The sequence below is a fragment of the Anas platyrhynchos genome, chromosome 3, assembly GCF_047663525.1.
Source record: "Anas platyrhynchos isolate ZD024472 breed Pekin duck chromosome 3, IASCAAS_PekinDuck_T2T, whole genome shotgun sequence".
Taxonomy (NCBI): domain Eukaryota; kingdom Metazoa; phylum Chordata; class Aves; order Anseriformes; family Anatidae; genus Anas; species Anas platyrhynchos.
Window position 1 is genome coordinate 89,582,248 of NC_092589.1, and position 22,028 is coordinate 89,604,275.

Genomic DNA, 22,028 nt, shown 5'->3' on the forward strand with positions numbered 1-22,028 from the left:
GTAAGGAATGATGTATGAAACAATTGCCTTTACCTTACTGGCTACCCAGACATTTTTGGTGGCCCTCTCCCTCTGCTGTTCCAATGCTAATTTGGAAACTGATTGTGACTCAGTTAAAAAAATAAATAAAAATGATTTGACCACTGCAGCAAAGAAGGTGGCTAAAGAAAGCTTAGGGTAGAAAACTGATGTAAAAACAGAGTATGCCAGTTCTATCAGGTGACATACTTGCTTTGTTGAGTCATGACAATGTTAGACTAATATTAATATTTCAATTTAATGTTATTATATAAATTTTGTGTTCAGCTGTCCATGCAAGCAATTGAAATAATTCTTCTAAAGTATTTCATTCAATTAGTATCAGTTTCCTGTTTTGACACTACCTCTGAAAGCAAGATAAAATATTCTATTAAAAAAGAGGTACTCTCAAATAATTCACATTCAAAATTTAAATTCCTCTTTGTTAATCCTATCAGTGACAATGAAAAACCATCCAGTGTAGTTCCTTTTAATTACACCATGCTAATTCATTTTAAACCAACGTTCAGAATCAAAACAGATCTTCAATTGAGTGACTGCACACTGCCATAAATCCTTGTTCTTCAGCACAGTCACGTCAACTCAACTCCTTGTGTGTCCAGAGTAGGCTGCATTTACTGCTGTCTCCAGAACCTAGCGTGAAATGAAAAATAGTAGAAAAACGTGAAGAGGTGGTGAACTAAACGGAAATGGTGAAGCAAGGCAGCTGGCTGCAGTCAGGTATAGGGTTTGCATAAATTCGGAGAAATTCTTATGTTTTTTTGCCATAAAGGTAAGAAACTATGATTTTATTTTTTTTTTTCAGTTAACTTTTTCATTGCATTTTTCAAGTATTTTTCTTATTTTTATTTTCCAGGAAGAATTTTTCAAGTTCCTCTTTTTATAGCAAGCAACTATGTGTTCCATCAGCAGCCTATTATAAAAAAAAAAAAAAAAAAAAAAAGGCAAACTTATCTCCTGTCTTAGTTATCTATTTCGAATCTGAATGGATATATACAGTTTATTGTCACTTGGTCTCTTTCAGCTTGAAGACTCAGATTCCTTAGGTCTCACTACACCTTCCAGTGTCAGTTTATGTACACTATTCAGTTTGTGTTTTGGGGATGAATAATCCCAGCTTGTTTAAAAGAGCAGAAGGCAGGGCGGATGCCATGTATTGTTGGGTTTTGATTTGGAAAAGAGGTGTCATTTTTCTAATCTAACTTAAGGAGAAACCAAGCGGCAGTGAGTGATGAGGAAATTAAAGGTGGTGTAACATCTGATAGGAGAAGGTACATCACTGAGAAGAAATAAAAGCGGTTATCGTCTCATCGTGAACAAACTGGCTGGTCCTGCACTGGGCACATCAGTGTACTCCGGGACACGTCACCTGCTGGAAGAAGCCATGCTCCCTGGCTGTTCCTTCTGATTTTTGTAGAAATGTCACCTCTGCGCACCTGTGTGCAGGCATTTCTCCCACACCACACTGAGCCCTTTTCTGAGGCGGGGGTGAGGAAGGGACCGCTCATTTCCATCACCGGTGACAAACTGGGCTGTGGGGACACAAATTTACAGAGCTGGGAGCCAGAGCAACATCTCTGGCGTTTATACTCCCACATACACCCTTATTCTGCCAACACACACAGCACCACCGCCGAGCCTAAAGCCACCGGGCGCCGGGCGCGCAGGGGGCAGAGGGCGGCCGCCATCTTAGCGGCGGGCAGCCCTCAGGCGGCGGGGGGCGCCATGTCGGGGAGGGAACCGCCCGCTCGCCGCCACCGCTGCGGGCTGCGCTAGGGGACGGGACGGGACGGGACGGGACGGGGGCCACACGGGGGGGCCGAGCCCTTCCCTCGCTCTCCACAAGGGTGGGTGAGGCTGGATGGACGCGGAGGAGCCGGCTCGGGGCGTGGGGGCGGCCGGGGAGAGCCCCCGCCGGGCTCCTCCCTTGTGGGCGGCAGGAGCCGGAGCCCCGCGGAGGGCCGAGCGCGGCTGGCGGCGAAATAAAAACGCTTCCCAAGAGGGAGGCCTCGCTTACGTGGTGGGCTCCAGTGAAAAGGGAGAGTTTTCTGCCCCGTCTGGGGTTACAGGGCCCAAATAGGGTGGGCTGTGGGGGCTATGGGGTGCGGGCGGCCGGGGTAACGTCCGGAGGGTGTGCAGGTACAGTGAGGGAAAAGCAGCTGGATATCATTTTCCACAATTTATAAAAATCCAGGGCCTAGGAATCGTTTAATTGGAGGGTGCATCCCTTCCTGCCCTAGCTTTCGGCAGGAGGTGAAGCTCCGGTTCCTTTGCGCCCCAGGAGGTGTAAGCGGTGCTGTTTTCCTCGTGAGAAGTGGCAATAAAAGAGCTAACCACCAGGTCTAAACGCTTCGTTTTGCTGCCCAAAGTGCAACGTTTTGCAAGAGGTCAGAGGTTTGGCACCTGGGCAGCAGAGTTATGCTGCTAACAGGGGTCAGTGGCTTCATCTCTGGTTATATTATTGCACCTGAAGAACAGGATTACTTATCTAACGAGCAGCTTGCAGCACTGAGACACCGATGCTTGTTGCTGTATAACTTGTAAAATAATAAGATCGCCAGACAGGCTTCGTGCTGAATCATGAGATCGTAGCGTACCTTTGCTTGAAAGGGGCCTACAGAGGTCACCCAGCCCAGCTAGAAGCAGAACTGAGCTCAGGGGTGTGCCAAGTTGCTTGGGGGCTCCTCCGGTTGGAACTTGAATATCTTGTAGGAGCTCCTTTGCCTGTGTGCTCAGCTTCCTGAGAGGTAAAAGCATTGAGGTCAAACTAAGCGTATTGTAACTTTTCTGCAGGGCGCTTTCCTTGTGTAGAAGGGAACAAATGCTAAATGCTGTTCTTCCCGAAGCAGGCTGATTAAGAGCAACCTGTTGGCGCAGCTGAAAGCCTTGGAAGGAATTTGGCCTTCAGGATGAAGCCTGTCATCGTGGTGCATGGTGGAGCTGGCCGGATCTTCAAAGAACGAGAACAGGGCTGTCGTACTGGTGTTATCAGAGCTGCACTGCAAGGCTACAGCATCCTGAAACAAGGAGGCAGTGCCTTAGATGCAGTTGAGGAGGCAGTGCGATCAATGGAAGATAATCCTCATTTTAATGCAGGTAATTTTTCACGAAGTAAATTGGCATATAATCAGTGTGTACGTTCACTATTTTGTCCTGATCATTCTGAAAATACTGGTTTGCTATCCCTTTGGAGTAAATATTGGTGTCAGCAAGTAGTATTTATCAGTATAATAAAAGAGCATTCTATGTGCCACAGTTTCTTGTGAGCACACTTGGGCAGACAAGTTACTCTTTCCTGTTTTTCAGCGTTTTGTACCTGCCAATTCATTCTTGTGCTCCAGTTATCACTGTTCTGTAAATCTTAGCTCGTTGCTGTGATGTCTCTGTAGTTTTAAGACCCAGACTCTTTAATGGAATGTATGCTCGGTTAGTACTCATATTTAAGTCACTTGAACGGAACCCACAGTGATATTTAAGCCTTAATGCTTGACCTTTACGTATTGCTAAAGGAAGACAGTTTCGGTGGATTTTAGGAGTTTTTCTTTTAGTTATTGCTTGTAATTAGTGCTTTCATAAATAGTATTACAAAAGTCACACTCTGCTGGTATATGAGTCATAAATTTATACAGTAGGGGTTTACAACTGAATTTCCTAGCAATTAATGTTAATTAATGTTAATGTTAGTTAATAGTCCGTATCATATAACCTCAAATTTATTACTTAGATGCATTTCAGTGAAAATATTTCACCATCCCCACCAAGGTATGTCAGGAATGAACACAGGCAGAAAGACCTGTCAAAGTTCAGTATTTCAGATGATGTACCTGTTTGTTATGTGGTTGCTTAATTTGCAGAGATTCACACATTCCTTCTGACCTTGTAATTGCAAATGAGGGAAAAACTTAATATGAAACTTTTCAGTGTTTTGTTACTGACTTGGGCTGACCTTCTTGATTTTCAGAGGTTTCAAACTGAACAAATGAAGCAGACTTAGAGGTGCGGTGTGTGTTATGAAGCTGTTGTATAATTAACGTCAGGCTGGTGTTCTCTCATTTAACTTTTACTTCTCTTCACTTGCTCTCTAAATCAGTCACTAATCTTTAGGACTTTGTTTTGCTCAGGTCAGTAAATCAGTATATGTCTGGCCTTTGGTTCTCTGGGTTATGCCTTAAAACACCTCTCTGGACAGGCGGTTTAGCTTTGCTATTTTTAAAACATCAGCTTCATCAGGGCAGGAGAAAATCCGAATTCTTGAGAAGCACCTCTTTCTGCCCAACGTTTTAGGTGTACAATGTTAGCATGGAAGCAACTTCAATAGAAATAGAAGCTTACAGGTTGTTTTAAACTCTTAATCATGCTGTATAAACAATTACATATGTTCTTGGTTTCCTATATACTAGTTTTGATGGTTCCGTAAATCAAAATTATGTAGATGGGAAATACATTTTAGCTGAGTGTGACTCTCTGTGGTGAAAGCTTGCTTTATAATGATCTGTCTACGCTCATTTATTTAACTTATAAGTCTGCAGCATTTGAGCACTTAACTCTGGTAAGTAGGATCACAACAACTAGCAATATTTATACATGCTTTTTTTAACCCTTTATTTGGGATCTTGTCACTAATACTGCTTTTTCTGAGCCATCCTGAGCTTGGGAAACAGGTGACAAGAAGTTAACCGAGACATGACAGTGTTTCTTTTCTCTCAGACCATTCAAGTAGCTCTTCATATGGAGGTGTTTTCAGAGTTCTGCTTTACTTGTATTTCTTGTTTCTAGAGTTGTAAGAAGGAAGCTTGGGCTGATGCTTCAGAGTTACCAGTTTCTCACCAGAGCAAGAATTGCAGCCTCTCCTGTAGTGTGCAGCCCCTGATTTACACCTTCAGGCAGGGTTTGCTCCTTAAAAAATGATCAGATCATTTAAGGACAGGATCTTAGACCCTGCCATAGCCAGTGACTGCTTAGATGGTTGTTACTTCACATTTTCTTGACATACAAATTGCAATATGTTTGTGATTGACTTCTTAGTGGTCCAAGGTTACATTTATCCTTAATTATTTAATTCATCCAAATTATATTTTTGCGTGAGGGTGTTTACTTCAACCCGCACTAACAACATTAAACCTTGTTTATGGTAGATTAAACGAGCAATTTTTAGCAAAATTTGCTTAGATTGGACTCGAGCCTTAAGCCCTTGTTTAAGTTTGCCTGTGCTGATCCAAGAGGCAAGTAGTCCTGTAATCACTTATGTATGCCTCTAATTGTGCCGATGCTCATTAGATACAGCTGCTCTCAGGAGCTCGCAAAAGGGAGCTGACAGCCACACGAAGAGGGCCCTGATTGGAGTGGATGTTTAAAACTCAACGTGTGGTATTTACCCCTATAAAGTAAAAATGGGGTTTGCTGTCACTGTCATATTCTCTGGGAAGTGGCCAGGGCTACACTTCTGCAAGCCGTCTCTTTGGCAATTAGCAGGGTTAACCAGCTGGGTCTGTGTATGCCAGGTACAAGAGCTGCCAGTCCAGGACGTTAATCCTCTCACTCCTTCCTCCTCAGCCTTTGCAGGACTGTGTGGTCTGTAGATGGAATCTCAGCACCCCTGCTGTGATTTTTGGTAACGTCACACTTGTCACCCTGTGAATTTTCCATATTTTATTGTCTCAGTTTTCTTCCCTGGCTTCTGCTTCACAAGGGAGTCAATCTCTCTCCCCAGTGCTGCTGCCAGTGGATGCCTCAGAGGCAGGTAGCCCCCACCCAGGGTGCTGGAAGGCAGGAGAAAGGCCAGTCTCAAACCACTGACTGCATACGGAGGCAGGCAGCTGCCTTTGTCTGCAGGAACTGCCTGACAGTTTTCTGCTCAGGAACATTAAGGAAATCCCAAGGTGTATCCCATGAGAGATCTCCAGAAGACACTTGCAGTGCAGCGGTGAGAGGAGCTGGTGGAGCTTCCCCTGGGCTCGTGCTTCTGATCACTGGTATTTGAGGAAGGTGCACCCCAGTTCTAGGGGGAATTTTGTGAGCATGAGCAAGGGCTCACCTTGTCAAAGGGAACTAGCAGAACATGGCAGGGCTTATCTAAGAAACAAAAGATGACATGTTCCTTATATCAGAAGAAGGTTGATTTTGGAAGAAAGATTTTAGCACAGGTGGCAGGCAGGAGTTACCTGTCAGCTCTCCATGGATCAGCGCAGCCTAGAAATGAGCATGTTCTGAGCGATGTGGGACTGAACTCTGGAGTAGTTCGTACAATTGGAGAGGGGCAAAAAGTAACAGTTTGGGGCATAGGTCAGGTGTGCATGTGTGTTACGTCAGTTTTGGAGATGGCGGGAGGAGGATTACAGAGGCCTGTCGCCTCCAGTAACGGGGGATTTAACGTTATGTTTTCAGGTCTGAAGTGCATAGGTGGAAGCCTTATGTCAGCAATTACTACCAGGAGTTTCTGCTGGGCTTTAATGTTGGTTTAACAGGAAAAGCAAACAAAATAACTGTTCTACTTCTGTACAGTGTTTGAGTCTTTCCACCTGAGGTGCTCTGTAAATCTGCCATGCATTTTGAATTTCTGTTTAAGTTTAGTCTTCTCCAGCCCTATTAGCAAGGCTTGTGCACTTACTGACTTACAACTTCACCTTTCCCTGTGATACACACTTACTGATGTTATTACAAAATGAGACAATGCACTTTTTTTTTTTTTTAAATCTCATTAATCTTCAGTTCGGTTAGTGTTAGCATTAATAATTACAGAAGAAAAATAATTACCCGGCATTTCATTACATGATTTTTATTATTTTTTAATTCATTTGTCTGCTGTTACTCAATGAGGAAGAACTTGTTTTTTCAGGCTTTTGGTACAGCAGTGAGTGGACACTTCTACTCTGCTCTACTAATTTTGGTAGCTGCTTGGAATGCTGCGTGCCAGTAATCTTTTGATGGAACTGAACAACATGCCGTTCTGTTGGCTTATGCTATGTCCTACAGTTGGGAGAATTGCGAAGGTGAAATAGCTTTATGTGTGTGTGAAGTGATCTAGGGGATAAAGAGCCTTGTTATGACTGTTTTAAATTTCATGCCTAGCATATTATTTTAGTTGGCATTACGCAATTGGCATTCCGTGTACTGTCTTGTGACTGAATTCATGATTTGTTTGAGTTTCAAGTGTGTTTTTCGTCATATAAAAATAAAACTCAATGTTTTTAAGTAGCCATTGCACCCCTGAGCAGCGTAGCTGCTGTGTTGTGTTCAGGAAGAAGGCACTTCCGGTGTGTGAGAACAACAATCAGGGAAAGAGAAAGTTTGCTTCATGAGATCTAATAATTGAATTAGCTGATGGTTAGCTCTTAACGACTTTCTTCTTTTTTCCTTAACTCCTTTTTCCTCACCCCTTTTTATTATTTTTTTTTTTTTGTCTTTAGGCTGTGGTTCTGTTCTAAATGAAAAAGGTGAAGTAGAAATGGATGCCATTATCATGGATGGAAAAAATCTAGCCTCTGGAGCAGTATCTGCAGTTAAATGTATAGCAAACCCAATAAAACTAGCTCGGCTTGTCATGGAAAAGGTATGCTGAACGTGTACTTGAATTTGAAACATTTTTTCCCTTAGAACTTCATCCACTATATTAATGGACCTCAGTTATGTTGTGAAACCTCCCTTAAATCAGGGAAGACTGGGGAATGGATGGTAGTGCTTAGAAACTCGTGACTGTGAAGAACTTTTATTTTCAGTATTTATTAAAAATAGCACTCCAAGGAGACCTGAGTTCAGTCTTGCAGTTGGAAGGAACCTCAAGGAGAAATTGACCTAAACGTGTCAAGCTTCTGGAGCTCCACAGCTGGTATTGAAAACTGTAGGGAGGGTTGTTCATTTGGAGAGCACCTGTGCTGTCACTGAGTCTTCTGCTTGACGTTCCAAGATTTAAGTTGGAAAATGTACTGGTGATTTTGCAACAAGGTGGAACTGAATTAATGACCCACTCATGCTTTTGTCCGTGAAATCCAGTTTCCTAGGATCCTAGGTGGCCTTCTCCATTGTCACCTTCTCAGGCAGCAGCCCTAACGCTAGGTCGTGGTCTTCCAGCAGCAGCAGATAACACAGGCACTGTGTGATGGAGGTTTTCCAAGAGCATCAGAGCTACCTGGGCAGCAGAATGATGATTACTTGGCCTTCTGCACAACATCCATCCCACCCTACTCCACTAAGAAGCCCCTCTTAGTATCTACCATAGCAAATGTCTGTTGTTTTTCAGAAGTGGTGCAGGTGGTATAGTTCAGATGATAGAATAGGCCATTTGTGTGATATGAGCGTCTCTTTTACCATCACTACACAGTGACAGTGATCACAGAGGTCATCCTGCTTTGCAGTGTACATTTCTCTTGCTGCTAGTGCTGCTCCCGCATGATTGAAAAGGGGTTGCAGTTGCAAGAACGCTTACATACAAAGAGGAGGTGTGTTTTTTTAACCTCTCAAAGTGATCTGTAGAGAAGGTTGAAATGTGATTTGTCCTCAACAGATTCCAAAGGAGATAGGAATTATTTTTGCCCTGAATTGTAGGATAGTTCTGCTTTCAGAATCAGAACTTTTCACTAAGCTATTTAATACAAAAGTGTCTTAAAATTTGTGCCTACAAGGATAAAGTCAAAACAACACTCTTTCTTTGTCAAGAACATTAAAAAGAAAAAAAAAAAGAAATCTTTGCAAAGTTTTCCCAAATGAAAAACATAAACCAAAACTTGCCCTCTATCTTTCTCATCTATTTTAAGGCCTGTCTTGCCATTATATGGTGCTTCAGGTGTTCAGAAGTGTTGAGGCTAAATTTTAAAGGAAATCATAAAATTCAACTGTACAAGGCCAAGTATAATGGTTTGGCAATAAAACATGAAATGAGAAGTACTTCCATTTTGCGGTGTAGTGTATTTCTGTTTGGCCAGATGCAATAAATTCTGTGGAGATGACAAAATTAAAATGTAAACGCTAACCTAAATCGCTTGATATAACCTGAGGTGAGCTTCTGCGGTTTTTCTGGCAGGTGTTATAAACTGGGGGACCAGCCGATGTCACCCTGCTGTTTGTCGTAGGCAGGGATTTTGGGACACCAACCCTGCCTGTTTCACAGTACTCCTCAGAGTGTATTTTATGTGTTTTGTTTTACTGTGAATAAGTGAAAATACTTTGAACTCTCTGACCCATAGGTGATAAGACTGGAGTTTCCTGAGGTCCTAAATGTTTTAGGATGCTTATTTCCTAGTAGTATTGAGATGCATCACCACCCCAGGGAACTTTAGAACATGCAGCTCCTGAAACCTTAAAGAAGTAGCAAACAGAAAACCTCCCCACCTGCTTGTGATTTTTTGTTTCTATCCTATTATGGAACAATATGGGCTCCATCTGGTGGTCAGAGTAGCTCCTTAGACTGTTGTGCATGTTTATCCTGTACGGTGTTGCAATCTTACTGGGCTCAAACGTGCCCAAATTCAGAGTGTAGAAGAAAGGATGACACCAGAATGATTTCAGTTGTGACTTAGTGCACATATTACTCTGATACATAATACTGAACGTGTTAGTCTCTGGAGATGGAAGGCTTGGTACATTAACTAATTAATCAAACAAATCCTAGAAAAAGCGGTTAAATTTCTGTTAAATTATTCCTATTTGTAGTGAATAAAAAGAGGATGATGCATTGAAATTACTTTATTTTTTTAAGTGGGGCATGTAATCCCCCTCAGCTCCAACACTTCTTTACACGGGCATCACACAAACAGTGGAGCACTGATCCATTGCTGTGCACAAGCTGCCTGTGTATACGTTTTCCCCTCCTGTATCATCCAGCTCTTTAAATTAGAGGAGACTTTAGGCTAGGACATCGGCTTTGCAAGACAAAGGTGGAAACTTCTACTGTGCTCTGTGCACTGCCAAGCTTGTGAAATAAAGAGCTGGTCTGAATTCCAGGCCAGCTGTAGAAGTCTGGGGGGTTTTCTCCTCTCTGCTTCCCATAAAATTAACTAAACTTGCTCATATTTAACATTTGTTGGTTGTTATTAAGATCTCTGGAAACTATTATTTCTTTATTTTTTTCCTTTTGGACTACTCGGTGTAAATGCATCCCAGAAGAAAATAGGCGCTTCAGGAAGTTAACAAATATATTCATGAAGCTGTAGAAAAAGAATGAGATGGAAAAATGTGCTTTTTGGTTGTTTGGAAATGTTCTAGTAGCTCTTTCGATGGACAACATATATTGAGGAGAAAAATAAATTGAATTCTCCTTAGGGCACTTTTTTTTTTTCCAATGAGAGCTGCAAAAAAACTATCATAGCAGCTTTGTTCTTGTATATTCAAATATTTCTTGCTTGTGCAACTCATGGAGGCAGTACATTATCAGAAACTGCATATGGAAGGGAACCCTTTAAAATGTTTTAAGAAACAACTTTTTTTTTTTTTTTTTACAATAAAACCTTCCTTGTTTTTTAAACTTCTTGAAAGTAATAGAAAGCCTCCATTCCTGACGAAAGCAACTGATGGAGGAGAAAGCCTTCTTATACCCACGTCAAGCCAAAAGAAAAGTTGAGTAGTATTTTATATAAAAAAACAGAATCTGAATTATCGAATTGTGTTTCTGGCGGTTTAGTTGCGGTGGCGGGGGGCAGCATTGCACAAAGTAGTTCTCTTGAACGTCGCACACTTCAGCTGTGTTACAAACAGGTGGGTCTCTTATTGTCTGGTAACATCACGCAGCTTGTGAGGCTGTCGTCTGCTCTTCCAGGGACTTGCTCCTTGTGACTGGTACTCTTGTTCCCTAGGGTGCTACTCTCATGAACTGAATAATTAATTTGTCAGTAAAGAGATAATTGAATTCTTCGAGACGTTTGACATTAGGGCTGCCACGTGCGTGAGTGGCCAGTCAGGAATGTGTTTCATGTGATGTCACGTTTCCTGCTTGCATGAGCTTGTGAAGGAGTTGGTGCAGAGCTGTAGTGTAGATTAGAGGTTAAGAGGAAACTCTTCACTCAGAGGGTGGTGAGGCCCTGGTACAGGCTGCCCAGAGAAGCTGTGGATGCCCCATCCCTGGAGGCGTTCAAGGCCAGGCTCTTGGCTCTTGCTGTGCTCTGAAATGACTCAACACTGTACTGTCAGACCACCACTCCTCTACAACCTTCCTAGGTCTGATGAGCAATTAGTATCTATGCAGTGGTCCAGGAAGTTGATGCTTAGTTTTGGACACTGATATAAAAAAAAAATAGATTTTAGAGCTCCTACTAAAGCATAAGGATTAATGAAACAAACTTTTCTGGTGAGTGACCCTAAAACAGGAATTAAGCAAGCCATAAGGACTTGGAAGCATGAATTTAACTAAGGTTGTTGACTCAAGATCTGGTCTAAGTGCCTCACTAAATAAAGGAACCAGAATAGGGTTTCTGCAAGTGCAAATGTTGTTTGAAGAGAGCAAACAAGTTTTTGTCAAACCTGTTAGAACAATATTCTGTTCTTAAATATGAAATTCTGGGTCTGTAAGAATACTAGCGTGTTGAAGGAGGTACTGAAAATAAAATGGTTGAGCTGATGTTAAGAAGTGCTTGAAGGGAATGATACTGATTTTGTTGTTATTTTACTCCTACAAAGTGTAATACCTTCAAACCGAACAGGAATTTATTTACTCTTCTTTTCTTCTGAGTCAAATCCTTCTAGATCTCTTAGTGAACTGGACAAAACTGTTGTTCAGTTGAGCAGTGATTTGGTGATTAACTAACAACAGCACAGAGAACTTGTATACAAATTAGCAAAAAAGCAAATTTTCTTTAATTTACCCATTATAAGAAGTATTAAATAGATAAATGCAATTCCGTTCTACTAATGGTGAATGTATGTGTGTTTTGGAGACCTGATATGTTTTTCATTTAGTAGAAGAGTAGGAATCCAGGAAGTTTAAAAATAAGATGTGGAATTTTGTTGGTGTGCATACTTCTAAAAATAACAAGTGAACACAAAACTGCTTAGCATAAGGCAAAACAAGAATTGTCAGTTAATCTCTTGCCTGTTTTCTGCAGACAAAGCACATGCTGCTGACTGACCACGGTGCACACCTGTTTGCTCAAGCCATGGGTGTTCCTGAGACTCCAGGGGAGAAACTCATAACTCAGAGATCTTTGGAGAGATGGAAGAAGAACCTTGAGCCAGACTCCAACCCTGAAGAGTTTCAGAAGTAAGTTTTTAACAATTTACTTTGTGGTATCAGTTCCAAAAAACACACAAAAAAAAAAAAAAAGAACAAAGCCAACCAACCAAAAAACAACAACAAGAAAACAATCCCAAAGCTTTGAAGGTCTGTTCTCAGACCTGAGGAGATTTCAGTTCTGAGTGATTTGTGGTTTGATATAGTCTTCGTGATATGTCCTTAAAAAACAAAAACAAAACAAACAAACAAAAAAAAACTCAAAATCCTTTCAGTGAATTTGCTCAAGTGTAAGTGACTAGAATAAATTTGAACAAACTTAGTGATGCTCAAGAGAGAAGATTGTCAGACATTTTGACGTAATACAGGCGTCGTGGTATTAATGGTGGACAAAATTAGCACTGTTATTATTCTGAAAATCACCAGGTCTGGAAGTGCATACAGCAATGTTAAGATACATGCATGCTTCACCTCTGTGTAGTTGTTTTCTATGAAGGAACTGTGAGTTACAATATCTCCAATCTGATATTTAAAATGACAAAGTGCGTGTAAAAAAATCATAAATCCGGTCTTGGTTAAGTATATGATCAGCTTTGTCTTTGAAGTGGATTAGGTGGTTAAACTACATCGTATTTTGACAAAGTAACTTCTCCTGAGTGCTGATTAGGGCTGTTAGTTACTGTAGGAAAGAGGGAAAACAACTGACGGAGACGTTCAGTGTAGTAGTGGATGTGTAAAGTGATGCTCTCATATGGTGTTGCACGCCAGCCAAGTGCAAGTTATTTGGAAAATAAGCAAGCCGTGCATGACAAACGAGAGAGGAAGGAAAGGTGGATGGGAAAGGAAGGAAAATCGTGAGATGTTAGAAATGTTTGTTATGCCTGTGAGGTAGCATAAACATGAACTTGTTTTGAGCTTGCACTTGTATGGCAGTGGTTGTTGCATGGGAAAATGCTGTGTTGCATATGGCTGCTCGTCTGTTCGGTGAAGTGGTAGTAAGGAGAGAAGCAGAGCTGAAGAATTCGTAGATCAGAAGGATGATGTTTCTTCTGTGATGTTTCTTTCTGCATGTTAACTAAATTCCACAAAATGAGGCCATAATATAGAAGCTATATGTTATTTTCATTAAATTGCTAAAAGAATAATAATAATAATAAAAAAAAAAAAACACCATGAGGTAAGTGTTGTAAATACGGTCTTGTAACCAAAATGAAGTTGTTCTTGACCGTAAGGTCTCTGTCATAGTTCATCTAGCATCCAACAGAAGTTTTTTTGATCCGTGTGGTATCCAAGTTCTGTGTACTGTTAGAATTCATTGCCAAGAGTTCCGGGGATGGTGTAGCTGCCACTGTCACTTGGCCTCCTGAAGATAGCAGTTGGAAGCATGGCATCTGAGTCTCTGTTCATTCCTTATAGCTGCTTAGATTTCTTTCCTATAATTAACAGCGTTAGGCATCTTCAGTTTCAGCATTGTCTCGTTCTGGAGTACCTGGAAGGTTTGTGTATTTCTGGACAGCTTGAGGCTGTTTTTTGACTTAGCCGCACTGTTTTTTCCTTACAGGCAGTCCCCACAAACATCAGCAACAGAGGCTGATAGAAAACCCTACTACTGATGCAAGCCTAAGAGACGAAGTAGCAGGTGTTTTATTCCTTGAGCTTGTTAATCTGAGCGCATGCAACTTTGTGGGTATTGGATAATGACAGGTTTAGTCCAAAAGGAAGGAACAAATCCATTGTGTATCATTATATATGCAGTATGTAAGAATAATCATTGATAGAACAAAACCATTACTGCTAATAGCACCCCCTAGTATACTACAGGTACGCGTTGATATTTTTGCTACTGTTAGTAATTAGCATCAGACATATGATTATAATATGATATCTCTGCTTAAACGGTTTTGCGGGCCTTGTAAATGCTTCTGAGTCAACCAGCTACGCAACAGATTGTTTATATCTTCCTTGCCTTTGTTCTGAAGATGAACAAGGAAAACATGTGACACTGAAACAAAAAAAAAAAAAGTTGAAAGGAACAGTGAGAAATAGTTGAGTGTTTGCTCCACAACAGCTTAAGTTGGATACACTCACTTAGTTACTTAGTTAGTTATCTCTGATTGAGCCCTTGTACCAAAATGGTTACCTGCTGCATATCTGATCAGCGTACTTTTGTTATTCACGGGTACTTAAGGTGAACATGTCCCTTGGAAAACGTACATCTGGACGTGCCTTTCTTAATTCCTCCGGAAGATCTAACTTTGGTAGGTTGGAGGGCTCTACGTGTGTGTGCAGGGAGTACTGAATTTACCAATATTCTCTTCAGCAAATCTTTTGTACCAGATGGATGGGTGGGAAGCCCATCTGCAGCAGCATATCAGTTTGAGATGAGGTCCGTCTCCACCTAAATGTCAGAGCAGTCTGTGAGGCCTGTGATTCATCAGTCGACTTGGAGTTGCTGTGAATGAAGTGTAGGGACTGGCAGTGTGATCTTTTACATAAGCAGGAAGGAACAGGAAGTTGATTCTGTGAGAAATCAAGTTTCATCATACACAAAGACTTTTTCTAACTTTGTCTGATCTTAACTTAGATTTTGGGGTTACAGAGAAACCCTCCCCAATGCCCGGGCAATTTCTAAAGGTATTCCTATTGCACTCACCTGTTGGGTAGTTCCTTGAAGGACTGGCACAAGTTCTTTTCCTTTGGGGAGGGATTTGGATTTTTTGGGGTATACCTCTCCTAATTAAATAATGTTCTACGTTCCTGCATGAATTGCCAGGCTTGGAATATGTATATGTGTATGACACTCAAACTGTTGCTTCTCAGTACAGCAACTGTTAGAGTAAGTTACAGTAGCCCTTGTTCTCCAGGTATGAACATATGTGTATATTTTAAGCACCTTATTAGAAATCAGGCAGTAGTTGAGATTTTTCTTCAGCGCATGAAGATTGTTAAGCTGGTTTGCTGTTTCGACAGATTCTACTGGCCAAGTGATTTAAACCTCAAGATTGCTTAGCTACAAAGTACAGAGAGGAAAATATGTATTAATGATGCATTATGAACAATGCTAGCTGAAAGGCACATAAATAACCTTTTTTTTTTTTTTTTCTGTGGCATTCAAACATTTAGGGGAATAAGGAAAAGGAAAGAGGAGGAACAGGAAGGAAATGATTCAAAACATTCATAACGTTGCTCTCTTCTCTGTATTTACTTGTTTACGGGCGTTGTCATTAATAACTCCAGTTCACTGCCTAGTCAGACAGTGGAGACATGATTCCTGCATCTCTGAGCCCCTGTTTAGGGGCAAGTTGTGCATCAGGTGTGTCACAGCCAAAAAGCTGCTCCGGATCTGTGATAGAAATATTTCTGGCCTGTGTGATTGTGTGTTGTGCCTTTTTTTTTTTTGCCTCACGTTGAAATTTCCATGCTACGATTGTAAACAAGTCATGGAGGGAGATCAGATTTTAAGGGAAAAAAAAAAATCAAGTGCTTTCTGTGCTATTAAATAAAGAGCTGTGAGAATTGTTGTGTATTGGTGGTTATTTTTGTAATGAGGAGCATAGTAAAAAAAATGGCTTTATGATGAGCCGTAATTTTTTGCAGTAATCTTTTTTTAAAGCTACCTGGAAGATAAATGCAACGTGCTTTGGCAAGTAGGCTTTAATTCTACCTAATTTTGTGAACTGTTTTTCTTGGCAGAGACCTTGGAACAGTCGGTGCTGTTGCTATAGACAGTGAAGGAAACGTGGCTTGTGCAACATCCACTGGAGGACTCTCCAATAAATTGGTTGGCCGCGTTGGTGACACAGCATGCATAGGTATGCGGTGTGGGGACTTGCCTCATGTTTTTTGGAGATACCTCATTTAAAAAAATAAATAAATATATCATTCTCGTTGTTATTAGTGAAATAAAACAGAAATAGTGATGTATCTGAAATGGAGGCCTGACTTCGGTGTTAAAACTGAAGCTCCTTAATACAAAGTAGAGTTTGCATACAGGGATTAGGAGCAGAGGTGTGGTGCTGTCATCTTCATCCAAAATTTTTCCGTCTGGAAAATGGGGAGGTCACTTCTTTCTCCATCCTTCTCTGACATTTTTTTCTGTGTCTCTTTTTTGCTCATTCTAATAAGGCTATCCATTTGTACATCCTTGCTCACGGTTAAGGCAAAAATGTAGCCTGCTCCACACTAAGGTGCTGTTTTCTGGATGCTTAAAGTACGTGTAGTTGTAATTAGGGTTATATCAGTGAGCCAGAACTGCGGGATGTCTGGCAACTTTGAATAAATTCCTGTTCTTAGAGAGCCCCGATAAGGCTGCCTCAGAGCCTAACAGAGGCAGTGCAGAATAAGAGAAATATTTTAAGAGCTCTCTTATCCAAGTATAAAGAGACACTTGAAATCCCTTCCCCAGACTTGTTCCTCTCACGGGACAGACTTGCTATTTGATTACTTCAGAGTTATACCGCTGAGTTGGGATTTGGAAAATGATTATTTTTAGTAAAACATGTTCCACACACAAATAGCACTGCCATTGGCATACATGATTTTATAGGACTAATACTAACTTTTCTCACACCCAAAGTTACTAATATTCTGGTGCCCTCGGTATTTGGAATGTCATTTTCAACTGCGTTTCTGACTGCAGATGCCCTTTGTTAGGTAGGTCATGTTCAGGGCACTTACAGTATGGGAAATGTCTGTGAGGGAGAAGTGAAACTGGGCACTGCTCAGTGCACTGCTTTCAACTTCTGTTGTTACTGGAGGTCTGCAGGATTGGGTAGAGGAACGCCAGCTGTGCTTTTAAATGTTTGAGCCTATCGAAGGGGGGGTCGACAGGCTGGTTGTGGCGCTGTTCTTCCACGTGTAAATCACGGCCTGATGGAAAGTGCTGATCTGATCAAGAAGGTAGGAAAGGGAAGAAGCTTTCATTGCTCTTCTACACCTCTTTCCCCTCCCATGCTACTTTGTTTATCCGTGTAATTCTGCGGTGTGCACCTCCCCAGCTCCTGGGAAATAATTCTCGTAGGAGATGCTTAGGAGATGTGCTGGAAACATGGGTGTTGAGCATGTGGAAGCTTGGTGTTGAACAGGGTGTGGAGTGTGCCAGCAAAACAAGGATGGGGGGAAAAAAAAAGTGGGATTTCAAAGGAAAAAAAATACTCTGCTTGTGGGGAGGACTGGACTTACTCTTCAGGGTGCCTTGTGATGCTTCACCAGAGCCCAGGCTTTTCAAATCACTGATCTAATTTCGCTCGTACAGTTAATCCTCCCCCCCACCCCCCCCAAATTTTGGTCACTTATCATTGTCCTGACAAGATCTTCCTTCATTCCTTCTCTTTTTGTAACATGTGATCTGGCATTCTGCATCCCATTGCTGTCCTGCTGATCCTCAATGTACAGCTCCTTGCTGTTTTGGAAAATATTTTCCCCCATCCTGGTTCTTACGCTACAACCAGATCACTAATCTTCCAGTTCTCATAACTTGGCAATTGAACTTCATCTGGCCATTGCTGGTCTCTCTCATATGTTCTGTGTTGAAAGTGAGGCAGAAATGAGAAGGACACTTCAGTATTTTGCTCCCAGAAGTGAGCAGAACTTCCAGACCCTTAGGAAGAAAAGTTTGGTTTGTATTTTAAATAATGCAGAGCTTGTAAATTGTATTTTATAAAATACTGCCTTTTTTTTTTCCTCTGAAAAGGAAGCGGAGGTTATGCTGATAACTGTTCTGGTGCCACTTCAACCACAGGACATGGAGAGAGCATTATGAAAGTGGTCTTGGCCAGACTGATCCTGTATCACATGGAACAAGGTATATTCCGAACTTCTTGTGAGCTGACCTGAGGGGGATAGGGAATAATTATTCCTGCCTAATGACAGGTTGCAGATTATGTGCTGTCATCCCAGAACAGCTGTCAAAGGAGCTGCTCCCAGGCACGTGTGGATGGGTCACCTCTCTTTAGAAGAAACAAAACAAAGTACTAGAGTATAGTATAACCACAAGTGGGCAGAAATATCCGTGCTACTTGATGTTTAATCACTTTTAGATGAATGTATATTAAAATATATTATTGTCTACCTTGTAATGTTTAACTGAAGCTTTTTAAATATTTATTTCTGTGTTTTACACTAAAATGTTTTGAACAAAGTAAAAACCAAAGACAAGATATTTTTAAGGAATCAACAGGGGAGAGTTAGAGCTAAAAAAAAAAATCAGAACTGAAATCAGAAAGCTTGGAATATCACCTTTCTTGTAAGCTGTAATAGCCTTTGTTTTAACAACTGATTATAGCAACAGAAATGCTTTTAAGACGTTTTAACTATGATTTACGTTTTCGTTTTGTTTTGGAAAATCTACTAAACTGACGGAGTGGGTATGTGGCAAACAGCTGACACAGTATGTCTTCTGTGACTGTAACACAATCTGCCTGTGGGATGACCCTGTGGAGCTTTACCTTCATGATCTAGCCAGCCATGTAACCCCTTGATTATATTACAGCCTGTGAACATTGCCAGACAACATACTTGCATTGCATGCAATTGAAGAACCATCAATATAGATATCAGCAGTATTTTTAGAAAGCCGTGGCTTTGGGGCAGCACGCTGTAACCGGCTTTGAGACCAGACGAACTGGAAATAGTTGCAGAACTTTCAATTTACATTTTTGTGAGAGAAACAATAAGTAGAGAGAGATTTAACAGCTGAGAGTGTTTTTATTATGCTTTATAGAGCTGTTTGCATATACAATAGATGCATTTCTCTGTAAATCTCTTGGGTCATGTTATAGTTTCAGCATAAAATACAACCTACAGATTACTTCCCAAAGCTCTAACACATCGCGGTCTCCCCTTTCTCTCCATGTTATATCCCTTGCCATTCAATTTGTGAATGGCTTTCTAAGCTCTATTTACTCTAAACCACAGAAACCAGTTTCTTCTCTTGACTGAAGTTAACTGCATTGCAAAACCTCTGCATTGATAGTAACTGTCTGGCTCATGATGCACCATGCAAACAGGGCAAATTAAAAAGAAAACAACAATCCACATGTGTGCATGCTTAAAAGGAGTAATTGGTTTGCACTGGTTCACCCTGCTGCCAGCACTTGCTCTACCTTCATTCATGCTGCCCAGAAGTATAACAGAGTTCCCAGGAAAACACGTCAGCAATAGGCCTTTTTTTTTTTTTCCTTTTTTAATGTTTCCATGAAGGCACTGAAAATAATCTCCCAAGTTATCATAACTTTTTGAGTCCTTGAACGGTCAACTGAAGTTGCATATTTAAAAATAACTTCAGAGCTCTTCCATAATTCTGTTCAGCTGTTCAGTAATTCACGCAGTAAATACCTTCTTTTGGGACCACTGCTACAACATTTATTTTCTTATTTTATGAGTGAAGTGCTTTGCCAGTCCTGATGGCTGCTGGAGTCTCCGCCTTATGGCGGCAGCTGTTGTCTTGATGAAAAATCAAACGGTGAAATACTGACCCTTTGAAGTCAGTGCCACTGACTTGAATAGTCCCAGCATTGCCCATAATGACACAGAATGGGGCTTGATCCTGTCAGTCACCAGTGCTGTGAATAATTCTGATTCTGCTGGTTTTGTTTAACTCAAAATTTGCAGGGAAGACGTGAAGGTCATTTTGTATTCCGCATCACAATCTGCATAACGTTACCGATTGTGTATGCAGACTTGCAGCAAGCAAATATTCTGCAGCTCTTACAGGCTTGTGTGTATAATACACACAGTATCACAGATTTATGTCTAAAGTATTCCCATTAATATGAATTAAATGTAATGAAAAGATAAAGTCGCTGTGCTGGTGCTTTCTGACATCAAGTACATTTCATCTTAATCTTGCCTGATACTTTCAGAAGTTCTGAGCAATGCCAGTCTCTGTTTTTGATGCAGATTTTGATTACAGAAATGTGAAGTACATGCTTTGGGCTGCAGTGTGGCCAGTAGATGTGGAACACAGATGCTGACTGACATTTTTGATTGTTTTAATGTGTGTTTTTTTTGTCTTTTCAAATTGTAAATGCCTTAGACCTAGCGTATGGGAGGTGTTTGACAGCAAGCGTGCAGATCGGCCTTTCTCCCTTCAGATGATGGCATAAAAAATGTTACGTGTTGACCATCGAGTTGACGAATTAGTCTGTATCAAACACTGAAAGTGAAGTGTAATCTGAAGCTATTCAAACCCTGTCTTTGCAGCAGAACCATACCATAGCAGCTAGTTGCAACTGTCCAGCACCTTTCTATAAACCAGTTCCTTTACCGCAGTGGAAGTTTCTGGCCAGTTTAGCTGAAGGAGGAATTAGATTTGGCTGGCTCCAACCGGGAGGGTGTGAAACTTGGAGGGAATTTTAGAATTTATTTCAAGACAGGTATTGGGAAGTTACCTTGTTCTCCTTTTCAGGAATGTCACCAGAGATGGCTGCTGACACTGCATTAGACTACATGAAGACTCGAGTTGGGGGCCTGGGAGGTGTTATTGTCGTTAGCAATTCAGGAGAGTGGGCAGCAAGGTTCTCCACCAAGGAGATGTCCTGGGCTACTGTAAAGGATGACGAGCTGCATTATGGGATTTATGCTGGGGAGAGGCACACAAAATCTGTTGATGAAGCGCTTGCGTCTGGAAGCAAGGGATTCTGAGAATGAAGAATCATTGACTAAGGAAGAATGAAGAACTCCAGTTTCTGTTGGAGGACAATGACAATTCAATCTTTCTTTCAAGATCTGCACTCTTTTGATTGTTTCACAGGAATTCATCAAAATGAAACGTGGACATAGTTGTCATGGATATGTGTGTGTAGTGCTTACTGATACCTGCAGACAGTCAAGAGATCCTCCTTTTCTAAATATGAAAAAGAACGGTCAGTAAGTAGAGTAGAGGGCTGTGGGCTTCTCGGTCAGCATGCCTCAGTTCTACCTTAAAGGGAGCCTAAGTTTCAGGATCAGAGGAACTCCTTTCCACCCCTGTTGTCAGACACTGCTTCAGAGATGATTTAAGAAATAAATACTTATTAACTAAAAATTGAATTTTGAAAGTGACATGGCTCTTCATGTCTCTTGAGCAGCCATCCCATAATAACAAAGTGCTTACTGTCAGGGAAAAATCATCAAGCAGCAGTAAAGAGGTAAGACTAACTCACTGTCACAGGCTTGAGGTAACTCTGGGGAGAAAATAATGAAGTTAAAGAAATAGCTTTTCTCCAGAATTGGGAACTGTGACACTTTCTAAGGAGTCTTATTTTATTCCATTCATTGGCGTCAGGCCTACAACAAAAAAACAGAGAATGCAACAATGCTATAATATTTTGATGTAGATGTGGAGAGTTAACAGGAAGAATATATTACAGCCTCAATATCTGGAACAGTAATAACAAAGGTCATGATTCCTATAAATACAAATAAAGCAGCAGTCTTTGCTAAGCAAATACAAGGTGATGAGCGCCTTATATGTCCAAATAAGAGAAATGAAGATTAACTGGAAAATGATGATCTATAATCAAGTGATGAAAGCAAATTGCACTGTAACAAATAAAACTGCCTCTTGTAACAAGTTTCTTTTGTGAAGTCAACCATTTTCTGGAGGAATTTTCTTTTTGAAAAAGAATCGACTTTCTGCATTGCCTCTTTCCAGTACAGTTTCTTCATTAAGATTTTGCATTGTTTTAATTAAAAAGAGCAAAAATATTTAATTTTTCCCATGTTTTATGACTTAACTAGATTATTCTTGTGTTGAAACTGTAATAATTCTATGGATTTTAGCTGATGTCATGTCTTTGGTTTCCTTTGAAACCAAATGTGTATGTATGGCATGCCAGCATACTGTGGAATGTTC

The 22,028-nt window shown here is 41.0% G+C and overlaps 1 protein-coding gene across 5 annotated transcripts; it reads left to right on the top strand.

The window, feature by feature from the left end:
• Nucleotides 1-1,728: 1,728 nt before the first annotated feature.
• ASRGL1 (asparaginase and isoaspartyl peptidase 1) lies at nucleotides 1,729-21,747 on the top strand. Of its 5 annotated transcripts, none has more exons than XM_027455017.3 (7): nucleotides 1,729-1,886; nucleotides 2,889-3,135; nucleotides 7,446-7,588; nucleotides 12,069-12,223; nucleotides 15,887-16,005; nucleotides 17,886-17,996; nucleotides 20,601-21,747. In XM_027455017.3, the coding sequence occupies exons 2-7, from the start codon at nucleotides 2,949-2,951 to the stop codon at nucleotides 20,834-20,836; spliced, it is 951 nt and encodes a 316-aa protein (XP_027310818.3). In that variant the 5' UTR covers nucleotides 1,729-1,886; nucleotides 2,889-2,948; the 3' UTR covers nucleotides 20,837-21,747. The 5 variants fall into 5 exon arrangements, with proteins under 5 accessions (XP_027310818.3, XP_027310820.3, XP_038033255.2 ...); XM_027455019.3 differs by lacking the exon at nucleotides 1,729-1,886 and adding an exon at nucleotides 1,911-2,059; XM_038177327.2 differs by lacking the exon at nucleotides 1,729-1,886 and adding an exon at nucleotides 2,176-2,786 and having other exon boundaries at nucleotides 2,886-3,135.
• Nucleotides 21,748-22,028: the final 281 nt, after the last annotated feature.

Coding starts and splice junctions, on each gene's coding strand:
- ASRGL1 (XM_027455017.3), top strand. CDS start 2,949: ATGAAGCCTGTCATCGTGGTGCATGGTGGAGCTGGCCGGATCTTCAAA. Junction 7,589..12,068: donor CTCGGCTTGTCATGGAAAAG/GTATGCTGAACG, acceptor TGTTTTCTGCAG/ACAAAGCACATGCTGCTGAC. Junction 16,006..17,885: donor TGGTGACACAGCATGCATAG/GTATGCGGTGTG, acceptor TCCTCTGAAAAG/GAAGCGGAGGTTATGCTGAT.